Source organism: Elephantulus edwardii, unplaced genomic scaffold, assembly GCF_000299155.1.
Source record: "Elephantulus edwardii isolate Elephantulus edwardi_28Jun2011 unplaced genomic scaffold, EleEdw1.0 scaffold00302, whole genome shotgun sequence".
In the NCBI taxonomy this organism is placed as follows: Eukaryota; Metazoa; Chordata; class Mammalia; order Macroscelidea; family Macroscelididae; genus Elephantulus; species Elephantulus edwardii.
Window position 1 is genome coordinate 2,116,795 of NW_006400052.1, and position 19,264 is coordinate 2,136,058.

At 48.3% G+C, this 19,264-nt stretch overlaps 1 protein-coding gene across 1 annotated transcript in view; it reads right to left on the minus strand.

Moving 5' to 3' along the window:
• Positions 1-1,516: 1,516 nt before the first annotated feature.
• Positions 1,517-19,264, minus strand: part of GRIK5 (glutamate receptor, ionotropic, kainate 5) — a 77,906-nt gene continuing 60,158 nt past the window's right edge. The window contains exons 15-19 of the mRNA XM_006900927.1: positions 11,908-12,073; positions 10,470-10,695; positions 7,328-7,456; positions 7,111-7,232; positions 1,517-2,467 (exon numbers count right to left, since the gene is read on the minus strand). Coding sequence (XP_006900989.1) covers positions 2,039-2,467; positions 7,111-7,232; positions 7,328-7,456; positions 10,470-10,695; positions 11,908-12,073 — 1,072 coding nt within the window. The 3' untranslated portion in view covers positions 1,517-2,038. The remainder of the gene's footprint in view (positions 2,468-7,110; positions 7,233-7,327; positions 7,457-10,469; positions 10,696-11,907; positions 12,074-19,264) is intronic.

Here is a 19,264-nt window from a genome sequence, read left to right on the forward strand (position 1 = left end):
AAAGCAGAAGCAGAGATGAGAAAACAGGCAAAAGACACAGAGACACAGAAATCCTTAGTGAAGGTGACAGGGAGACACAGGGACACAGAGAACCCAGAAGAGAGACAGCATTGGCAAACTAGGGAGAAACTAAGAGCAGAAATGAGAAGAGCTTGGAAATGAAGATCCCAGGAGAGATTGACTATAGGGTTGGCACAGAGAGAGATGGCATCCAGAAATGCCCACATTCTAGTCACCCTGGAAGACAAAGTTCAGCCCAAGGGCAGAGACCTTGCTTGGTAGGCCTGTCAAAGAGCTGAGAAGCCACCAGCTTGCCTTGGGCTCTCCCTGTCCGGGCACAGTCCACAGCAAGTGTCTAAGGCCCAGATGGAGATTCTGGCACTGTGTGAAGTAGCCTGGCATGGAGGGTGTTGTGTACTGGAAGGCGTCTTGGCGTTTGGGCCACAGGCCCCCAGAAGGCACTTGGAAAAGGAATGGAGACAGAGCTGCGGCGCGGGCTGGTCTGGCTGGTGCTGAAAGGACAGCTCCCTGCGCTGGCGCCGCCTGAGATCACACCCCGCTTGCTCTCTGCCCTTCGCGCGGGTTTTCCTCATCTCTCTGTCCTCTGAGGTCGGTCCCCAACTAGTTTTCTATGGTTTCTTGACGCTCGCCTGTTTCTGCTCGACCTCCACTCCTGATTCTAAGCCTCAACTCTCCCGGCTTTCCCAAGTCGAGCTCACACTCCCCTCCATTCTCTAACCTCCCCTTGTCTCTCCCCCTTGACCTCACTCTACCTCGCCCCACTCCTTCCCCCCCTCACCTCTCTGCCCCATCTGTCTATTCCTCCAGCCCATTCTTCTCCCTTTCCCGCTTCTCCCCCTTCCACTAGGCCTCGCTTTGGCTCTCTCCGTGTGACCTTCACTCGTCCTTTCTCAGCTGCAGTTTCCACAGAAACCTCCAGCGGGGAGGGGGAGGGCGGGGACAGGAGACAGACCCACCCTTCCTCTTGATCCACCAGCCTCTCCTTCCCACTTAGCCCTCCCTCCACTAGGATCCCTTGCTTCCTCTCATGGAGGTGGGCACGCTTCAGTATCAGCAGAGGGCCACAGTCGCAGGCAGCTGAGGATGGCTTTGGGGACGCACACATAGATGCAGACCATCCCAAATCTCCGAATCACCCAGGGAGGCACTCCGCCATACGTGCCATTCCGGACACCACCACACCACAGCGCGCTCGCCCTCCCCCCTCCCCATCTGGTCTTTCTGTCTCCATTTCCTCGCATCTATGACTCTCCAGATCCCCAACATCTTTCCATCTGTTTCAGGGTCTTTAATGTGGCTTCCCTGACCTGACGCAAGGTCAGAGGGAGGGGCCGGCAGCAGGCACCTGGACTGGCCATTAGACTGTGGGCAGGGCTGAGGGTGTGGAGTCTGTGAAAGGGTTTGTGTGTGCTCGCGGCGCATCCTCCTGGGGCCCAGACCTCCAATGCCCTCAACGCCCCTTCCCCAGGAAATGGAGACCCAACCGGCTATCCCCGGTTTTGTTTTTTTTATTCCAACGGGGACTGAGGTGTGGCAGGGGGAGGGATGGGGCCCAACTGACCCCCTCCCCCGGGGGGGGTGTCTCATAGAAATTCATCATAGAGATTTCTCCCCAAAAAAAAGAGAGAAAGAGAGAAGAGTCCAGGGGTGCCAGAGGACACCCATCGGCCAGGATGCTCTCTCCTCTGGAAGTGAGGAGGGCTGCATTAAGTTTAGGAGGCTGTGCGGTCCCAGGATGAGGTCCTCCCCACCGATGCTCCACTCAGCTCATGGGAGTCCGGGGTGCTGCCTCCTGTCGCCCGCAGCCCAGGTGCAGAGCATGGCTGCACGCAGCACCCTCTTGCAAGTCTACCAGGGGGAGCAGGCGGACTCCACACGTTACAGGGAACCCAAGGCAAAGTCGCGGCGTCAGTTCGGTACTCCTGGCCACAAGTTCCGTTCCCTGGCTGCCAGGGAAGGCAGGGGCAGCCGAGGCCTGGACCCCGGCTCTGCGGTCAGTCGAGACGCCCCCCAACGGTCACTCGTGCTCCGCAAGCTCCCGGGGCCCTGCGGGACCTGGGCGTGGCCTGGGCGGGCTGGCGGCTTCGGTGGGGGCGCCCAGGCCGCGTGGGGGCGCTCCGGCCCCCGAGCCCCGCAGCGCCTGGATGCGGCGACACTCCTGGCAGACGCGCACGTGGGTGCACGGCGTCGGGGCGGCGGGCCGCGGGCCGCCGGGAGGGCCAGGGTCGTCCAGGAGGCGCTGGGGGCCCCCGTGCGCGCCACCGGGGTCCCCGCCCGCGCCGGCCGAGTAGAGCTTGCCGTTGCTCAGGCGCATCTCGCGGACGGCACGCAGGGACAGCAGGGCCCGGCTCGGGCCGCCCGGACGCCGGCGGCGGCGGGAGCGCGAAGTCTTGCGACAAGAGACGGCGTGGCGCAGCTCCTGCAGCATCTCCTGGCACACGGACACCTGCGGGCGGGGCGCGAGGCGGCGGGGCCCTCACCATCCGCCTCCCGCCCACCCCCCTTCCCCGCCTCCTCCTCGCTAGTGCTTCCCTGGCGTCCCCAGGGGCGCCTCACTGCCTCCGCCCTCTCCTCACTTCCCACTTCTCAGTTTACTTCCTGGATTTCTCTCCGTTTCCGCCTATCTGAGCTGCTCTCTTCCTCCTCTTTCCACTCTCTTTCCTTCCTCTTATCCTTAGCCCTCATCCATGCAAGTCATTAATTCAAGATACTTATTGAGTGCTTACTGTATGAGAGGAAGACTCAGAATGGACTGACACAGGGACGTTAACCACGAGCTCCATCGTGAGGATGGCTCAACATAGGACAAGGTTCCGATCCCTCAGTCATAATCTACTGGAAGGCACTTAACAGGAACAGCTCTATGCCAGGTGCTGTTCTGGGCACTCTGGGGTTCATGCTGGCACAGAACTGTGTCCCTGTCCCTCACGGAGGTTGTATTTATGACGAGACATGTAACAATAATATATACAAGCACAGCTCGGGACAATTCATGTTCCAGGCCACTACAGTAGAGTGAGTGAGACAAGTCACGTGATTTTGGTCAATGCCTATAAATGTTATGCTACGCTACACGACAATGGTTTGGGGAGCTCTAGTGACCTGGTCAGTAAGGAGTTGTGCAGCCAGCCCCAAGGTATTCAGTTCAAATCTATCAGCTGCTCCACGGGAGAAAGTTGGGTAATCTCTTCCCAAGCTATTTTCAGTCGCTAAAAATCCATTAGAGAGTCAGTTATGAGTGGGTTCCAACTCAACAGCACATAATACTGTCGTTTACTTAAAAAGAGCTCTAGTGAAAAAGTACAGTATGTGTTATGCTGCTAGCCAAGAGGTCAGTGGGATGAATCCACCTGCTGCCTTGTGGGAGGATGGGCAGGCGCCTCCCATAAAGATCTTACAGCCTTGGGGACTTGGCGGAGAGTCACTAACATCTCACGATCAACTCCATGGTGATAGGTTTTGGTAGTTTTACAAAGTGTACAACAGCATTATGGAAATGCTGGAACGTTACCAGTGGTTACAGAGACACCAAATGAACACATCCTGTTGGGAGAATTATGTCAACAGATGTTCAACACAGGGGTGTCACCAACCTTCCATCGGTAAAAACTGTGGTAGTTCCAAAGTGCAATAAAATGAAGTACAATTGTATGGTGCATCCCTTAGTACGTCAGATGGTGGGGCATTTATTGTAAATTTTACCCAAAGATGGTCTTTGTCCTTGGCAGCTGATAGATGGCCTCTAAAACCTTGTCATCCATGAGAGACTCCACAGCACATCTGGACATTATTTTTTTTTTTAATTTTTTTTTTTGTGCATGTACCGTCAAATCAGATCTGACTGGTACAGGAGGAAATTGTCCCTCCTTCTCTGGCAGAGCATCTGGTGGATTCAAACCGTGTACTTTTGGGATTGCAGTACAGCTTCCTGCCACTAGGCCACCAGAGCTCCCCACATCTGGACATTTATGCTAATGAGGCTAGGAATGCCCAGGTGACAAACTCACCTTGCCCATGGTGGGGTGAGATGAATGTTGAGTTACACAACATGGACTGTGACTCAATCACTTCACTCACTCCTGACTCCATAGTGAAGTCTGACATAAAAACATGAAAGTGCTTTGGGAACTTTCTAGTTTCCAAGAGAAACTGATGCACAGGGGAAGATGGTGCATCCTTTGGGAAATGGAAGGGAACTTCCATTAGGAACCTCCCAGGCCTCATCCTAGGCATCTCTGTATTTGTATTCTTGTAACAATAAAATTATATGTGTAACAATTTCTTCAGTTCTGTGGGTCATTTTAGAAAATTTTCAAACCTGAGGGGATAATGAGAATTCTTAGATTGTTGCCTGCAGGTCAGAAGTGGGTGTGTGTGTGTGTTGTGGGGACCTGCCAAGCTTAAGGTCTTGGACAGACTTGGTAATTGGAAGGCTGATCTTTTGCTTGTGACCTCTGACATAGCTCTGAGAGCAAAGACCAGAGGGAGAAGCCAGTAAGAGAGAGAGTGCGAAGATAAAGAGATGCTCGTTATCGATTAGATGATGATGTATTAGTGGAGAAAAATAAAGTGGGGAATTTCAAGACAGAGTGCTTCTAGAAGATATCCTTAAGAAGAGCATGCTGGGTAGACAACACAGTAGAGGCAAAGGCTAAACTCTGTCCCCTCAAAATATGGCCTGGAATCCTAACTTGTGTATATGAGCCCATTTGGAATCTGATTTTCTTTATTGTATTAACAAGGCCAAAGTGCATGCATCAAGCCTGCTCATTTTGGAGATAAAAAAAGGAACAAATTAGGCACGGAGACAAACTGGCACAGAAGGGGAAAGATGGATGCCATGTGGAGATCAACAAGGAACAACAACAACAACAACAAAAAAAAGCAAAGAATGCCAATGCCAAGAAGGCCAGAGAAACGAGATTAGGATTTTGCCCCAGAACCAACAGAGTTTTCTTTCCTTGGACTTGGTGGCCTGAATTTGGACTTCTAGTTTCCGAAATGGCTAGAAAATAAACCATTGTCTATGCAAAATCTCTACTGTGGTATTTCTAGCAGCACTAAGTAACTGAGACAAATGACTAAGGTGGGAACATCTTATCATGTCTTGAAGAACAGCAAGCAGGTCAGGATGTTAGAATGGGGTATACAGGAGGACAGAGGGAAAGGATGAAGTCAGGCGAGGGAGCAGTGGGGGGAGGCCCTGGTTATGCAGGCTTGTGGGCTATGGTCAAGACTGACTTCTCTGCTGAATCAGAAAATAAGGAGGGAACACTATGCTTTTCATAGACTTGCTGGTGATGTGTTGAGAAGATCTGGGAAGGCCAAGTGGGAGACCAGTAATGCTAGTGGATGAAGTAAGAAGGTGTTTCTTAAGAGGGCCAACAAGATTTGCCAAGAAATCACAGACTAGGCCAGACTAGGCATGAAAAAGGGTCATACAGATAACTTAATATATTTCAGCCTAAGCAGCTTGAAGGATGGTGTTGCTTTCTGAGTGGTCAAGAGGTCATTATCAGACACACAATACATAAGGAGAAAGCAGAACTTACAAACCTTGAGTTTAAGGGAAAGGGCCCTTAGGGAGATCTACATTCAGGAGTTATGGGAGCTGGCCCCCGAGATCCTGCCCCAATGACCCCAGCTCTTGGTATTCACATCTTTGTGTCATGCACATTGGGCTGTGCAAGTGACTATGGCTGGGTCATAAAGGACACCTTGGCCTCTGCCTTGCTCTCTACTCCAAAGGTTCCCTTGCCAACTACCATGTAAGTGGGCCACCCTGGAAGGGATCCTCCAGCTATGGCAGCCAACAACTTAACTGCAACTTCATCAGAAACCCTGAGCCAGAACCACTCAGCTAAGCTGCTCCAAGAAGCTGTGCTGTGTTTACAGGTTTAAGATGCTGGGCTTGGGGTAATTTGTTATGCAGTAATACAAGAGTAATCAGCATATAGATTGCTTTAAAAGTTATTAGCATGGCTGGTAGTAGGGAGAGGAGAAAGGCAGAGTTCAGGAGCCCCATCCCCACCCTGCATACAGAGGAGACAGAATCAACAAAGGAGTCTGGGAGGAAGTGGCCAGAGAGGTAGAAAAAAGGGTAGGTAAGAGAGGAGGGTCTGAGAAGTCAGGGAGGAAAAGGATTTTGAGGAGAGGCAGTGGTCAGCGGTGCTGATACTTCACATAGGAGGACTGAGATTTTACAACAGGAATCTCTGGTGATGAGTGGCTTTGAAAAAAAAAAGTGGTTTCTGTGGTGTGGGGGGAGACAGAGCTGGATGGGGGTGGGCTTAAGACTGAAGGGAAGCTCCAGGGAGAGACAAGTTTTCCAAAGATTCGGGCAGTAGGGGTCAGGAGAAAAGTGGGTGGAAGCTCCAAGGGGAAATGGGGCCATTAGAGGGTTTTTAAGAGGGGATAAACAGCACACTGTATGTTAGTGGGATTCAAAGAAAAAGACAAATGGCATCATTGAGAAGGACAGAGAGGAGGGCATCAGGGCCCAGAGTGTGGGCACCTTTACCAGGCTCAGGGTGGCTTCTTCAGAGCAACCAGGAGGGGCCTGGCGTGGAACTGGATGCTGAGGCTGCTCTCTCCCTTTACTTTTCTCAGGGAAGCAGGAAGTGACTTCAAGTGAGAGTGAGTAGGAGAGGAGGGGGTGGGAGGAGCTGTCTGGGAGCCTGGTGGATCTAGGAGCTTTGTGGGGTTGGGGGGGTCCTCTGCACAGGGTGAGACAGCAAGCATCCAGCTCACTTTTCCTCTCACCCTGTTTCCAGTTGTTTCTGGCTTTGTCACTTCTGTCACTCCCCACGTCCTTCCTTCCGTTCCCTTCTCACCTCCTTTGGGCTCCTCATCTCCTCCCGTGCTGCGTGCCCTTCCTTTTCCTTCCTCATGTCCTTGGGCTCACTTGGTCTCTCTTACTTCCTCTGGAACTGCTTTCTCTCCCAGATCGTCTTTCACCAACCCTGACCCCAAGGCTCTCCTTGCCTGCTGTCATCCTCTTGCCCTTCCCCAGAGCCCCACCTTCCATACCTCTAAGCCCTGAGGGGGTCCCCACTTCTCTCCCTTCCTCTAACCCACCACCAATCTCACCTCTTCAGACTCTGCTGACCTCCGTGTAGACCAGATAAACTCCATGACCGCCACGAAGACAGCAATGATGAGGCCACAGATGAGCACAACAAAGATGCCGCCAATGTTCTCCATGCCCAGACCTGGGGGGAGGGGACAGCCACATGGTTGGGAGCCGTGTGGGCACAGGGCTGCAAAAGGGGTGTGTCTCGAGTAAGAGTATGGGGTGCAGGCTGACCTTTAGCTCGGTGGTCCTCCTCCTTGGGACACCGGCTGCCCTCCCACCATTTGCGCTTCAGGATCTCCAGCCGATTGTTCTCTTGTAGCTGCAGGATGGCCAGCGTGATCTCGTCCCGGAACGGGGAGCCTGGGTCAGGAAGATGACAGGGGATGAGCCATCAGGGACCACAACTCCACCCTCACTATGGCTCTCCTTCCCACCAAAGCCACTTTCCGGGGGTCTTGCCGGTTCAACCTCAAGTCTGACCACTGCCTGCCACCTTCTCTGCAGGCCCGTGGGCCAGGCCCTCACTGAACTGTACCCTCACCTCTACTATCGGCCTCCCTGCTCTGCCCACCATCTCCTACCCCATCTCCTCTCAGCATGGCAACCAGCGGGGCAGTCCACTCTCTCTCATAGCTCATACCTGAGCATTAAACTCTCCAATAGTCTCCACTGTGACACAGAAAATCCTACAGCCATGCCCCCAACCCCTCAGGCTTCGCCTCCTCCCCTTACTGCTCTCAGTTCCAGTGACACCAGCCTCCTGGCTGCACCTTGACCCCCACCAAGCACACTCCCATCTCTGCACCCAGCCTAGACTTTTCCTCCACTTGCTTCATTCAGGTCTCAGCTCAAAGAAGCCTCAGGGGGCCTTCTTTGATGACTTTATTTAAAACAGCACTGTGATGTCATAGATTGATTGCTAAAAAATGGCTTTCCCTTTACCATTGCTGTTGATTTTTGCCCCAAGGTTGGGTGGGATTACGCTAATGATGTGAAGCATGCTAATTAGGTGTGGGGGGTGGGGGTGGAAAGAGGGGATTGGCCAGTTTCGCCATCGCCAGGCTGAAATCATGCAGGTTCTGCAGCAGAAAATGGGAATCTCACTACCAGCAAGAGAGCAGCAGCAGAATCCATTTGAACTAGAGATCCTGCATGAGTCGGACAGGGCCCTGGATGAGAGCAACAGCAGCACCAACAGCAAAGGTGGAGAACAAGAGAGAGAGGCCTCAAGGAGCCAGAGCTGAGGGTCTTCACCCAGGCTTACCAGAGAACTGGGGTAAGGGGGTGACACCATAGTTGGCAGAACTAAAAGAGGTATGTAAACTCTGGTGGCTTAATGACAAGAAGCTGTGCTTCAATCTCAAGGCTCAAAGGTTCAAGGTCACCAGCTGCTCCATGGGAGGACAGGCAATCTCCTCCTGTGTGATTAACTTCCTCTGAAAACCCAGTGGAAGGTCAGCTACAGGTTAGTTCTGACTCTACGGTACTCAACAACAACAACAATACTGACCCAGAGCCACAAGGCCAGGTCAGAGGGCCTGAAAAACTGTCCTAGCTGAAGAAATGCAACCTGTTCCAATTTGAATGGTAACCTGTTAATTTCCCTAAGAAACCCCATAATCATAAATAAGATCTGTGAGTTCTGTGTGGCTATTGCAACAGATTAGTGGACCTAACAGTAGAGCAGAGCAGGCTCTGGGAGTGACAGTTGGTGTTAGACTCGACAGAGGAAGGTGCAAGGGCATGTGACATGTCCAACCTCGTGGGAATCGGTTTTGGTGCTGTAGATGGGACTGTCCCTCTTGGAGAGTTTGTGGGGGTCAGACTTGACCATCTCCATGCCAACTATACTCTTTTCACAACACCAACCACCCCTCACACCCCAATAGTCTCTGCCCTTTACTTCTGAGCAGCTGTCACATCTGTCATTATATTGTCTGTTTACAGTTTGTCTGCTGTCTGCTAGAAGGCAGGTACTGCACAGCACGTCTGATACTGTATCATCAGCATCTATCACAGTACCTGGCACCTAGTGCATCTCAGATGTATCTGGTGGGCGGATGACTCCACATTAAAATCTCTCCACTGCCTGGCTCCAAGCCTAGATCGCTCTTGTCCACCCTCACCCATGTCCCTTGAATCATCAGCCCCACACCACATATTCCTTTTTATTATTATTTCCTTGTTCACAAAAATACCTGATGGCCACATACCACAGGTCAGGAGCTAGGTTGAGTAAAGGGGGATCTACACTGGACATTTATTCGGGTCTCACGGTGGTCCTGTGAGATCGGACTACCACTCCCATTTTCTAGGTGAAGAAAGTGACATGTGTGAAGTCAAAGCAGGAGTCAGGGAGGAAATGGGATTTGAATCTAGATCAGTGGGCTCTAGAACCTGTCCCTCCACCCAAACAACTAAGCATTACTGTTTCCCCTGCACAGCACTGCCTCCACTGCAAGACTGCTAAATTCCAGGGCACTTTGTTAGGCGGGAGCAGGTAACCAGTGCAGAAATCAGTCACTTGGAGATGTTTTCAAAGCTGAAATGCCTTTGACAAAATTTGGTGATGAGTTTCTGGCCCTGAGCCCTGCACAGCATGTTCTGAAGTAGAAATATGTATGTTCAAGTATCTCACCCTGCAGATCCACCCGTCCACTCAGACATCACCCAGCCTTCCACCTATCAATACATTCATCCACTGACCCATCCACAAATATATGCTCCATTCATCCATCTACACTTCTCCTTCCATCAGTATACACACCACTTATCTATCATCAGTCTACTCATCCACCCACCCATCCAACAAATATTTACCAAGTCCCTATTACAGCCATCCATCTTGCCACTCACTCATCCATCCACTCACTCACCCATGCAGCATCTGTTTACTGGGTCCCTACTATGTCCATCCATCCACCCACCCACCCACGAACTTTCTGAGCATTTGCACTGAGGGAGGCTTTGTGTTTGGTGCAGAGATTATGAAAGAAAGAAAAGCAGGTCCTCACCCTCAGGTGGCTCCAAGACCAATGGGGAAACACTGAAAGCAAGCATCAAAGTGCCCAAGCACTTAATTTTACATAAAACACCTCACTAGATTTCTCGCAACAACCTAAGGCTGGACCCAGTAGTTTCTAGGCTTATTTTCATGATTTGAAAGTTCAGCGTCTCAGGATGAGACTTCATGATATTTCATGGTGAAATCACCTGCTTGTGGGCACACAGGCTACGTGGACACACACAGACACACAGGCTATGCAGACACACACAGAGACATACACACATACTTGGTCCAGTTCCAGCTTGCTTACACATTTTGGTTTCTGATGCATAAGATTCCCACCCTCGTCCACGCTCCCTGCCATACCCAGCGGCATGCCGATGCCATAGCCCTTGGTGTCGAGGAGGCCCCCGATCTGGGTGAGGTTGCAGTTGAGGCGCCGGTGGTACTCGTTCATGGTGGACTCAAGCAGGAAGGCGTATCGAGAGTTCAGGACACGGGCAATGCCCTCTTCTGTGCTCTTGACGAATACACTAGGTTGCTTTGATTGCATGTAGTTCCACATACGCTGGTATGTCTGGTACCTCGAATTCTGGACAGAAAGAACACAGGAGGAAGAAGGTCTCTGTACCACCATCCTTTCCCTAAGCCCTGGCCCACCTTTCAAGGAGCCTTCCTCAACTCAAGAAAGAGGATGAGAGGAAGACAGAAAGAGCTAAAGACAATCAAGTTGATGACTGAGGAAGGCCGATCAAGTCATGCCCATGATGACTGGCACAGGCCTGGATAACCCAAGGCTTAGGGAAGAAAGGCCTATGGTCTTTTCTATCTTCACCTGAGGCCAGGCTCAGCCTGATAATAGCACAACCTTTCAAGTGCTCCCAGCCTTAGTCAAAAAAGCTGGAGGCAGATAGTCAACCCCAAAATCTACTTGGGGCCCCAGTCTGATCCTGGCAGACCCACTTCCTGACCAAATAGGAAAAAACTCACTTCCCACGGGCTCAGTTGAAACCTTCTGGGACATAATATTCCTTAACCCCTGCCACAGTCCCAAGGCTTTGCAAGTAAGGTAGAGGCTAGTTAAAAATGACCAGTTGTGGGGAGCTCTGGTGGCCTAGTGGCAAAAAGCTACAACTACAATCCCAGAGGTGCGTGGTTCGAATCCACCAGATGCTCTGCCGGGGAAGGAGGGACAATCTCCTCCTGTACCAGTCAGATCTGATTTGACGGTACACGCACACAAAAATTAAAAAAAAAATGACCACTCGTATGCCCTCTTCCATCTGGTTCCCCCTGTTGACCTGGGATCCAGATTATTATTCCTAGGTGTCCCAAAGGCTCCTTTTGCTTAGCAACTTTTCAAACTCATCCCGACAGTAACACCCTCCTGTGAGACCTGAGAGTTCATCTCCCCTCCTCCTTCACTTAACTCCTCAGCCAGCAGTGCCTGGCTAGCTCCAGCCTCTTTCAGACTGATCTACACCCAATCAGACCCTACAGGGAATTTTCAATTCTAAATAGACCATTTCTCTGTTCAAAACTAATTTTTATTTGCCCTTATGACAATGTATAGATAGGACTCGGAAGAATTGTTCCAAGGGTTTCCTTGGCTATATAATAACTAAATCACTAAGTCTTTTCTCCCATGGAGCTGCTAGTGGCTTGACTTGTCAATATCTCACTTAGTAGATGGGTGGTCCCTCACTTTTAGGGCCCCTCTGACCCTATAAGCTGTTGTACAGCCATCACTTGAGCTTAACAGGAGTTCTAACACCAAACCTGAGAGGTTGCTGGGTGGCCCCACCTGGAAGAAGGTCATGGTGGAGCCAGCGTGAATGGTGCCGTACTCAATATTGGTCTGATCTGCAAGGTCGTCGGCTGACTCCACAGGTACCTCCATACGCTGCACGGTGAGGAAGGCGGCCAGGTTGGCCGTGTAGGAGGAGATGATGATCAAGGTGAAGGCCCACCTGAGGGGTGGAAGGGGTGAGCTGTAGGCTGGAACCACCCTACCTCCCAACCCCAGAGGCCATGCACCCAGCTGGTGGTCCTGCCCTGCCACAGCCCTAGTACCCGGAGGGTACTAAGTGAAGAAGCTAAAATGTGGATTCCAAATGGGGACTTCTTGGATTTAAAACAAATTAAATGAGCCTTATTTTCCAGGCTTTCTGGCTGGGAAATGCACTATCAGGGAGGGAAAAGCCAAACAGAGTCCAACAATTCCACTGAGTTGCAGACATGGAGACCAGAGGAATTACATTAGAGGGAAGTCAAGAAGACTGCAATTTGTGGGACAGGGTATTCATGAGGAGGGAGCTTTGCACAGGGTTTTTCAGGAATTCTTGTGGGGTTTCCTTAAGTCTTTTTGGCTGAGCATCAATCTATTATGCATTAGGTGAAACTCTATGAAGCTGCTAAAGAACAACTTTTAAGGAAACAAAAATCCCAGGAATCTCTTGAGCTCCTCCTCACCAGAGTACATTAGCTAGGATCCAAAAGAGCAAGGCATTCTGAACGAGCCTAATTAGCCCTCAATGAAAGCTATGCAGATCTGCCTTAAAGTAATTTTTAAAAGGACAAAATGGAGCAAGATAATCCATGAGTAATTTAGCTGCTTGCTGAAAAAGTCTAAGACTATAAAAGAATTAATGAGCCACCCAACAAAAAAATCACCAGCCATACAAAGAGGCAGGGAAATGTGACCAATAACCAAGAAAAATTACTCCAATTTAAAAAGATCCAGAATGGACAGAGATGGTGGAATTATACGGAGATTAAAATGGTTATGATAATTATATTCCGAATGTTCAAGGATGTAAAGAAAAATAAGAACACAGTGAAGAGATGGAAAAGAAGCAAACGGAACTTCTAGATGTGAAAAGAACATCCTGAATAGAAACTTTACTATTAGAATAGAGAGATTAAACACTACAATAAAAAAGATCAGGGAATTGAAGACAGCAGTAGCAATTAAAAATAAAATACCCTGTGAAAACAAACACAAGGCCTTGCTGGCTTGAGGTACACTATATCGTTACACAATCGTTTTACATACATGATGTGACTGGACTCTCAGGAGAGAGGAGTAACAGGATAAAAAATATAATTGGAAAAAATAATGGCTGAAAATACAAAGTTAAGGTGAAAAATAGAGCTACAAATAGGAGAAATATAAATACACATCATAGCACATCATAATCAACTGCTAAAAAACATCAATAATATCTTACATGCATCCAAAGAGTGACAGCAGATTTCAGTTTGAAAGTATGGAAGTTACAAGACAATGCATTAACAATTGTTCTGGATCTTCCACATAACCTGTTAGCTCCCTAACAAACCCCAAAATTATGAGGACCGTCTAAGCTCTCTGTGATCACTGTAGTGAATTACTCCACTCAAAAGACAATTGGAGAGTGCCTTGGGAGGGACAGCTGGAGTCAGAATTAGCAAAATGGTTGGAAAAAATGAGCACGAAATATTCCCCAGGATAGACCTCCATGCTGAGCCCTAAAACAAGGCTCCACATAGGTAAAAGGATTAAAATTCTACAGAACAATTTAAAAATCATTAACAGAAATATCCTTGGGGAAACCCCCAAATTTCTGTCTCAATTATAGCCAACTTGGGTAAACCATGAACTTTGTGTTTGTTTTCTCGTAATATGTATACTTATGGTCCCTTCCTCATAGGCTGTTGTGAAGAGCAAATGAGTTAATCTGTGAAAAGGGTGCAGAAACAGCATAGCACAGGGGAAATGCTAGGAATGTGTGTATGCATTTTCTGTCTTGGTGGCAAAGTACTGGCTCAGGAAATGCGGAAGTCATTCAGCCTGGCTTTGGACTCTAAGGCCCATACTTTGTTTTCCCGGACAATTAAAAGTTGGAAACAGAAATACCACCTGACCTTGCAATTCCACTACTGGGAATATACCCTAAAGAAACTATAACTGCCACCCAAGTAAATATATGCACACCCGTGTTTACTGTTGCTTTGTTCACAATAGGAAGGAATTGGAAACAACCCAAATGCTCATCAACCAACGAACAGATAGAAAAGCTATGGCATACTCACACAATGGAATACTATGATGCATTGAAAAATAAAGAATTCATGAAATATTATTCAAAATGGGTGACCTTGGAGGACATTATGCTGAGTGAAATATCTCCATCACAAAAGGACAAATACTGCATGGTACCACTGTTGTAAAAAGGGACTAACATTGGGGTTGGGGGCAACCTAAGAAAAGAGGGGATAAATAATGTATACTGCATTGAAACAGATGAGAGAGAGAATTGTTTAAAAGGAATATAGGATTAGGTATTATTTTCATGACAAAATTACACAAAAAGGAATGCAGAGTAAAGTGGACAGTGGACTTGGGGGGTGGATTGTATAACAATGAAAGAATTTATTTTTCTTTTCAAGGAGAAAAATGAACTGGGGGGGAAGTGGGCAGGGAGGAAAATGTGTAACAATGAATGGGGGAAAAATGAAATAGAAAGAATATGCTGTATTCCATGTATATCCCACATCGATCTGTGGGATCTGAAGAGATGTTGAGTAAACTCACCGTAAGGGGGTGCTGCTGAACACAGCATCCATCCTTTGCTAAATGCATGTGAAAGCACTGTGTTAGTCCCAAGGGGGAGGAGGTAGAGATGAATAGTCTAGTGTTGTTATGTGCTGTCAAGTTGCCTGTGACTCAGTGACTCGATGCACAATAGCTCTGAACTCTGACCTATCCTGAGCCAAACTCACTGTTTCTTACACATCTACCTACATTATCCAGTTACTGTCAATCCATCTCATCCAGGGACTTCTTTTCCTGCACCATCCCTCCACCCTTCCAAGCATGATGTTCTTCTCCAAGGATCCGTCCTTCCTGGACACGTGACCAAAGTCACTGAGATGGAGCTTCAAAATCAGCCTCTAAGGAGCAACTTGGTTTCACCATCTCCAGGACAGACCCGTTTGTTCTCTTGGCAGTCTTTTGTTTAATACTCTTCTCCAGGACCACAAGTCAAAGGCATTGATTCTGCTTCTGTCAAACTTAGTCATTGTTCAGCTCTCTCATGCATAGCAAGTAACTATGAAGACTATTGCCTGAATCAGGCACACCTTAGTCTCTAGACTGACACTGTTGCTCTTTAACACTCTGGAATTTCTAGCAGTCAGGAAGTAAAAAGATTAATTGTATTTGGAAAATCTGTACTCAGGGACCTCTCCAGAATGCTAAAGAGCAATGATAAATGGTATAGCTTCCTATAAAATAAAACCAAGACTCCAACACCTAAAAGAACTAGGGTCTGATACAACCCTTTCAGGAATCAAAATCAATATCATCATTCACTCTTGCCAAAGCATTCTGGCTTGGCATACATCAGTTTCCTCCAAAGGCCCTAAGAAAACAGCAGGGGAAAAAGGCTCCACCTTTAAACTCAAAGCACTAACTGCAGCTGTGCTGGGAAAGATAGGACAGGCATGCAGGGGACCTGGTGTGATGAGCGTTTAAGAGCTGAAGACCATGGAAACATCTGGGGGCCTTTGGAGGGAGTCATGTCCACTTTGGGCTGAGAAATAGAAGAAAGTTTGATGGGGTGGAAAATATTGTAGGAAAGATATTTGGGGGAGAGGAAAGGAATGTGTAAGCCTGGAAGGCAAGTGTGCTGACTTGATCTCAGCAAAATAAGGGAACAGATTATAAACTAGAGAGAGACTGGGTCTGAAGAGGCCACACCATGTGAGGAACTAATAAGACAAGCAGACTTGACTCTGAGGTCACTGATGAGCCAATACAAGGGTTAAAGCACAGAGTGGTGGAGATCAGACGTGTGTTTACAAAACCTCTCTGGCTGCCATGCTGAGAAGACGCTGACCAGGATGAGAGTGGGACACAGCAAAGTCAGTGTGGAGGGCGTTGTAGTGACCCATGCCAAGAGGGTGGGACCATCCAGGTGGGGGAAGTGGGCAAAAGCATTTTGCAGGCTGAATCCATCAGATGTGATGACCAATGAGATGTGGGCAGTGGCAACAGGTCACATTCTCAGGTTGACTTCAGGTGTAATGTAATCCCTCAGAACCAAGCCTACCCACGGATCACTGCTCCTGGTAAACGGATTACTCCTGGAACACATCGGGTCCCACTCTAGGCCCTGAGAATACAACCCAAGGTCACACTTCTCTGCTGGTTCAAACACACCAGCAGCTCCTCAGGAGAAAAGACATGCAATTACCTGCCTTAGAAACCCAATGCAGGGTCAGCTATGAGTCGGAACTGACTTGAAGGTAATGAGAAGTGGGCAGAGGAGGGACCAAGAACACAGATTTGAGTCAGGATGTGGGAATACAGGAAAGGCTCCAGTGCAGACAAGGTGAGTTGCGGAGGCCTCTCGGCCACCTGTGAGCATTAAAAAGCTACATATTCAGATGCCTGGGTATGCGATTTGGAAGTGTCAGTATATGAACAGGAAGGAAAGCTCTGGAATGGATGAGAGGACCAAGAGGTATAGGATATTTGTCTCCAGGTGAGCACTTCCTCCTAGGAGGTGTTTGGGGAAGATGTGAGATAGTATGGTGATCAGAGGGAGTGAGGGATAATGGTAGGTAAGGTGACTGCTCCAGAAGTGTTTGGGGAATGACGTCTGGGAAGATGTGGGACATTAGATGGCAGGGTGAATGAGGGATAATACAGGTTCTAAACCCCAAACCCAAGGATGCCTGTGTCTCATTTCCGGGGGAGGGGGCATTGAGAGCTTTGGAGGTGTGTGCCCCAGAGGACCCACTGTGATCACACACAGACCCTTTCACAGTCTGGGCACCCTCAGCCCTGCCCACAGCCAAGCGGCAGGTACCCAGCAATTAGCAGCACAGTCTCAGCAACAGTGACCCAGGGCAGATTACTCAACCCTAATGCCTACTTAGGTATGTGTGTGTGTATACTCATATATAAAACCTCAGATGAGATGGATTGATACAGTAACTGAGGCAATGGGGGGTTGTGTGTCGGAATTAGTGAGACTGGCTCAGGACAGGGAAGGGTTCAGAGTTGCTGTACATAGGGTTGTTATACATCACAGGCGACTAAATGGCTCATAACATACTATGACAGGTTTGGAAGCAGGAGTGGCATCCACTTCCTAAACAACATGCCTAAAGAAACTCTACGAACTTTGATAAATGTCAACAGTTGTAGAGGGGCTTCAGGCCTTTTGTTCTTAGGGTTGCTGAGTCGTGCTTCACTCGAAGGCAATCAACAACAACAAAATATATATGTATATGTGTGTGTGTATATATATATATACATACATATACACACACATATATGTATTATGATACATAAGTATTGTCTGCATGGAGACACTGTTCAGCTCCAAACAAAAAAGGTTGGAAGTTTAAGTTCACCCACAGGTGCAGAAAGGCCTGGCGATTTATTTACAAAGTCACCCACAGAAACCACCTATGGAGCTTTAAAGGGGAGCAAAGACACCAGACTAATAGAAATGGAATAACCAGAATGAAAATAGTGAGAACATTCATCATTGAGAAGAATAGAGCCAAAGTCACTGAGCAACTGAGCAAAAATTGTTGAATGGGAACCTAAATAGCTGTGTAAATAAATCATTAACAAAACATGATACAATATTATTTTAACAAAAGGAAAACTCTAGGGAGCACAGTTGAACCCTAATACACATGCGGGCCCTGTGAGTCAGTCAATTTGAAGGCGACTAGGGGTTTGGTCTGTTTTTCTTTCTCTCATGGTTGTTAAGAGAAGCTGAAATTTCCAGACATGCACCTAACATTTAAATGACAAACGACTGGATTTTGTTTTGTCTGAACTTTGCCAAGGGTTGTTTGTCATTCTGGGAAACTAGGTCTCTGACAGAAATCTCACTCTTGGCATGTGAGCTTTGAGCCAGAGTGAAGAGACTTCGAGTAGACAACATTAGCAAGTTGTCACGGTCACCATTTGTGGTGATCTGTGTTCATACAAACATATTTATTTACCAATATTTCAAGATGTCGAATTCGAAAGTGTCAACTAAATTCTATTCAATAGTCTTTCTTTTCATAATTCCAAAGTCATTCATTAAAAGTAGGTGCCACCACCCAAGCATTTACGTATTGAGAGCCACATTATTTTACCATAAATCACTGCCCTTCTTTTTCTCCTTTGTACTGCAATTAGACCATTACATTGATTTGTTTTCAACTGATTTCTGTGTAGGTAAATTTTATACCCTTGAATCTCACCTTGGGTAGAAGGTGGGTTGCTACAAATTATGTTGTTGTTATTGTTACGTGCCGCTAAGTTGCTTGCGACTCATAGCGACCCTATGTACAACAGCCCTACACTCTGATCTGTTCTGTGCCAACTGCATTGTTTCCGATACACCCATCCTGATTACCCCAGTCACTGAATCAATCCACCTCACAGAGGGCCTTCCACTCCTGCGCTGTCCCTCCACCCTACCAAGCATGATGTCCCTCTCCAAGGACCAGTCCCTCCTTACAATATATCCAAGAGCCTCAGAATCCTTGCCTCCAAGGAGCCGCCCAGTTTGACCCTTTCCAGGATGAATCTGTTTTCCTAGCAGTCCATGGTACCCTCAATACTCTTCTCCAGCACCACAGCTCAAAGGCATCTTCTATCCTCCTTAGTCATTGTCCAACTCTCTGATGCATAACAAGTGATAGCAAAAACCATGTCCTGTATCAGACGCACCTTAGTCTCCAGAGAGACACCATTGCTCTTCAGTACTTTGGACAGGTCCCTAACAGCAGACTTTCCCATGACTATGTGGATCATAACAAACTGTGGCTGACTCTGAGAAGAATGGGAATCCCAAAACACTTGATTGTGCTAATGAGAAACCTATACTTGGACCAAGAGGCAGTCGTCAGAACAGAGCAAAGAAACACTGCATGGTTCAAAACTGGGAAGGGCGTACGCCAGGGATGTGTCCTGTCTCCATGCCTTTTCAACCTGTATGCAGAACAGATCATCCGGGAGGCTGGGCTCTATGAGGAGAAATGTGGGGTCAAGATTGGTGGAAGTAACAAATGGTGTTGGCAAAATTGGAAAAATATCTGCAAAAGACTCAAGCAAGACCCACACCTCACTCCATACACAAAAACCAACTCAAGGTGGATCA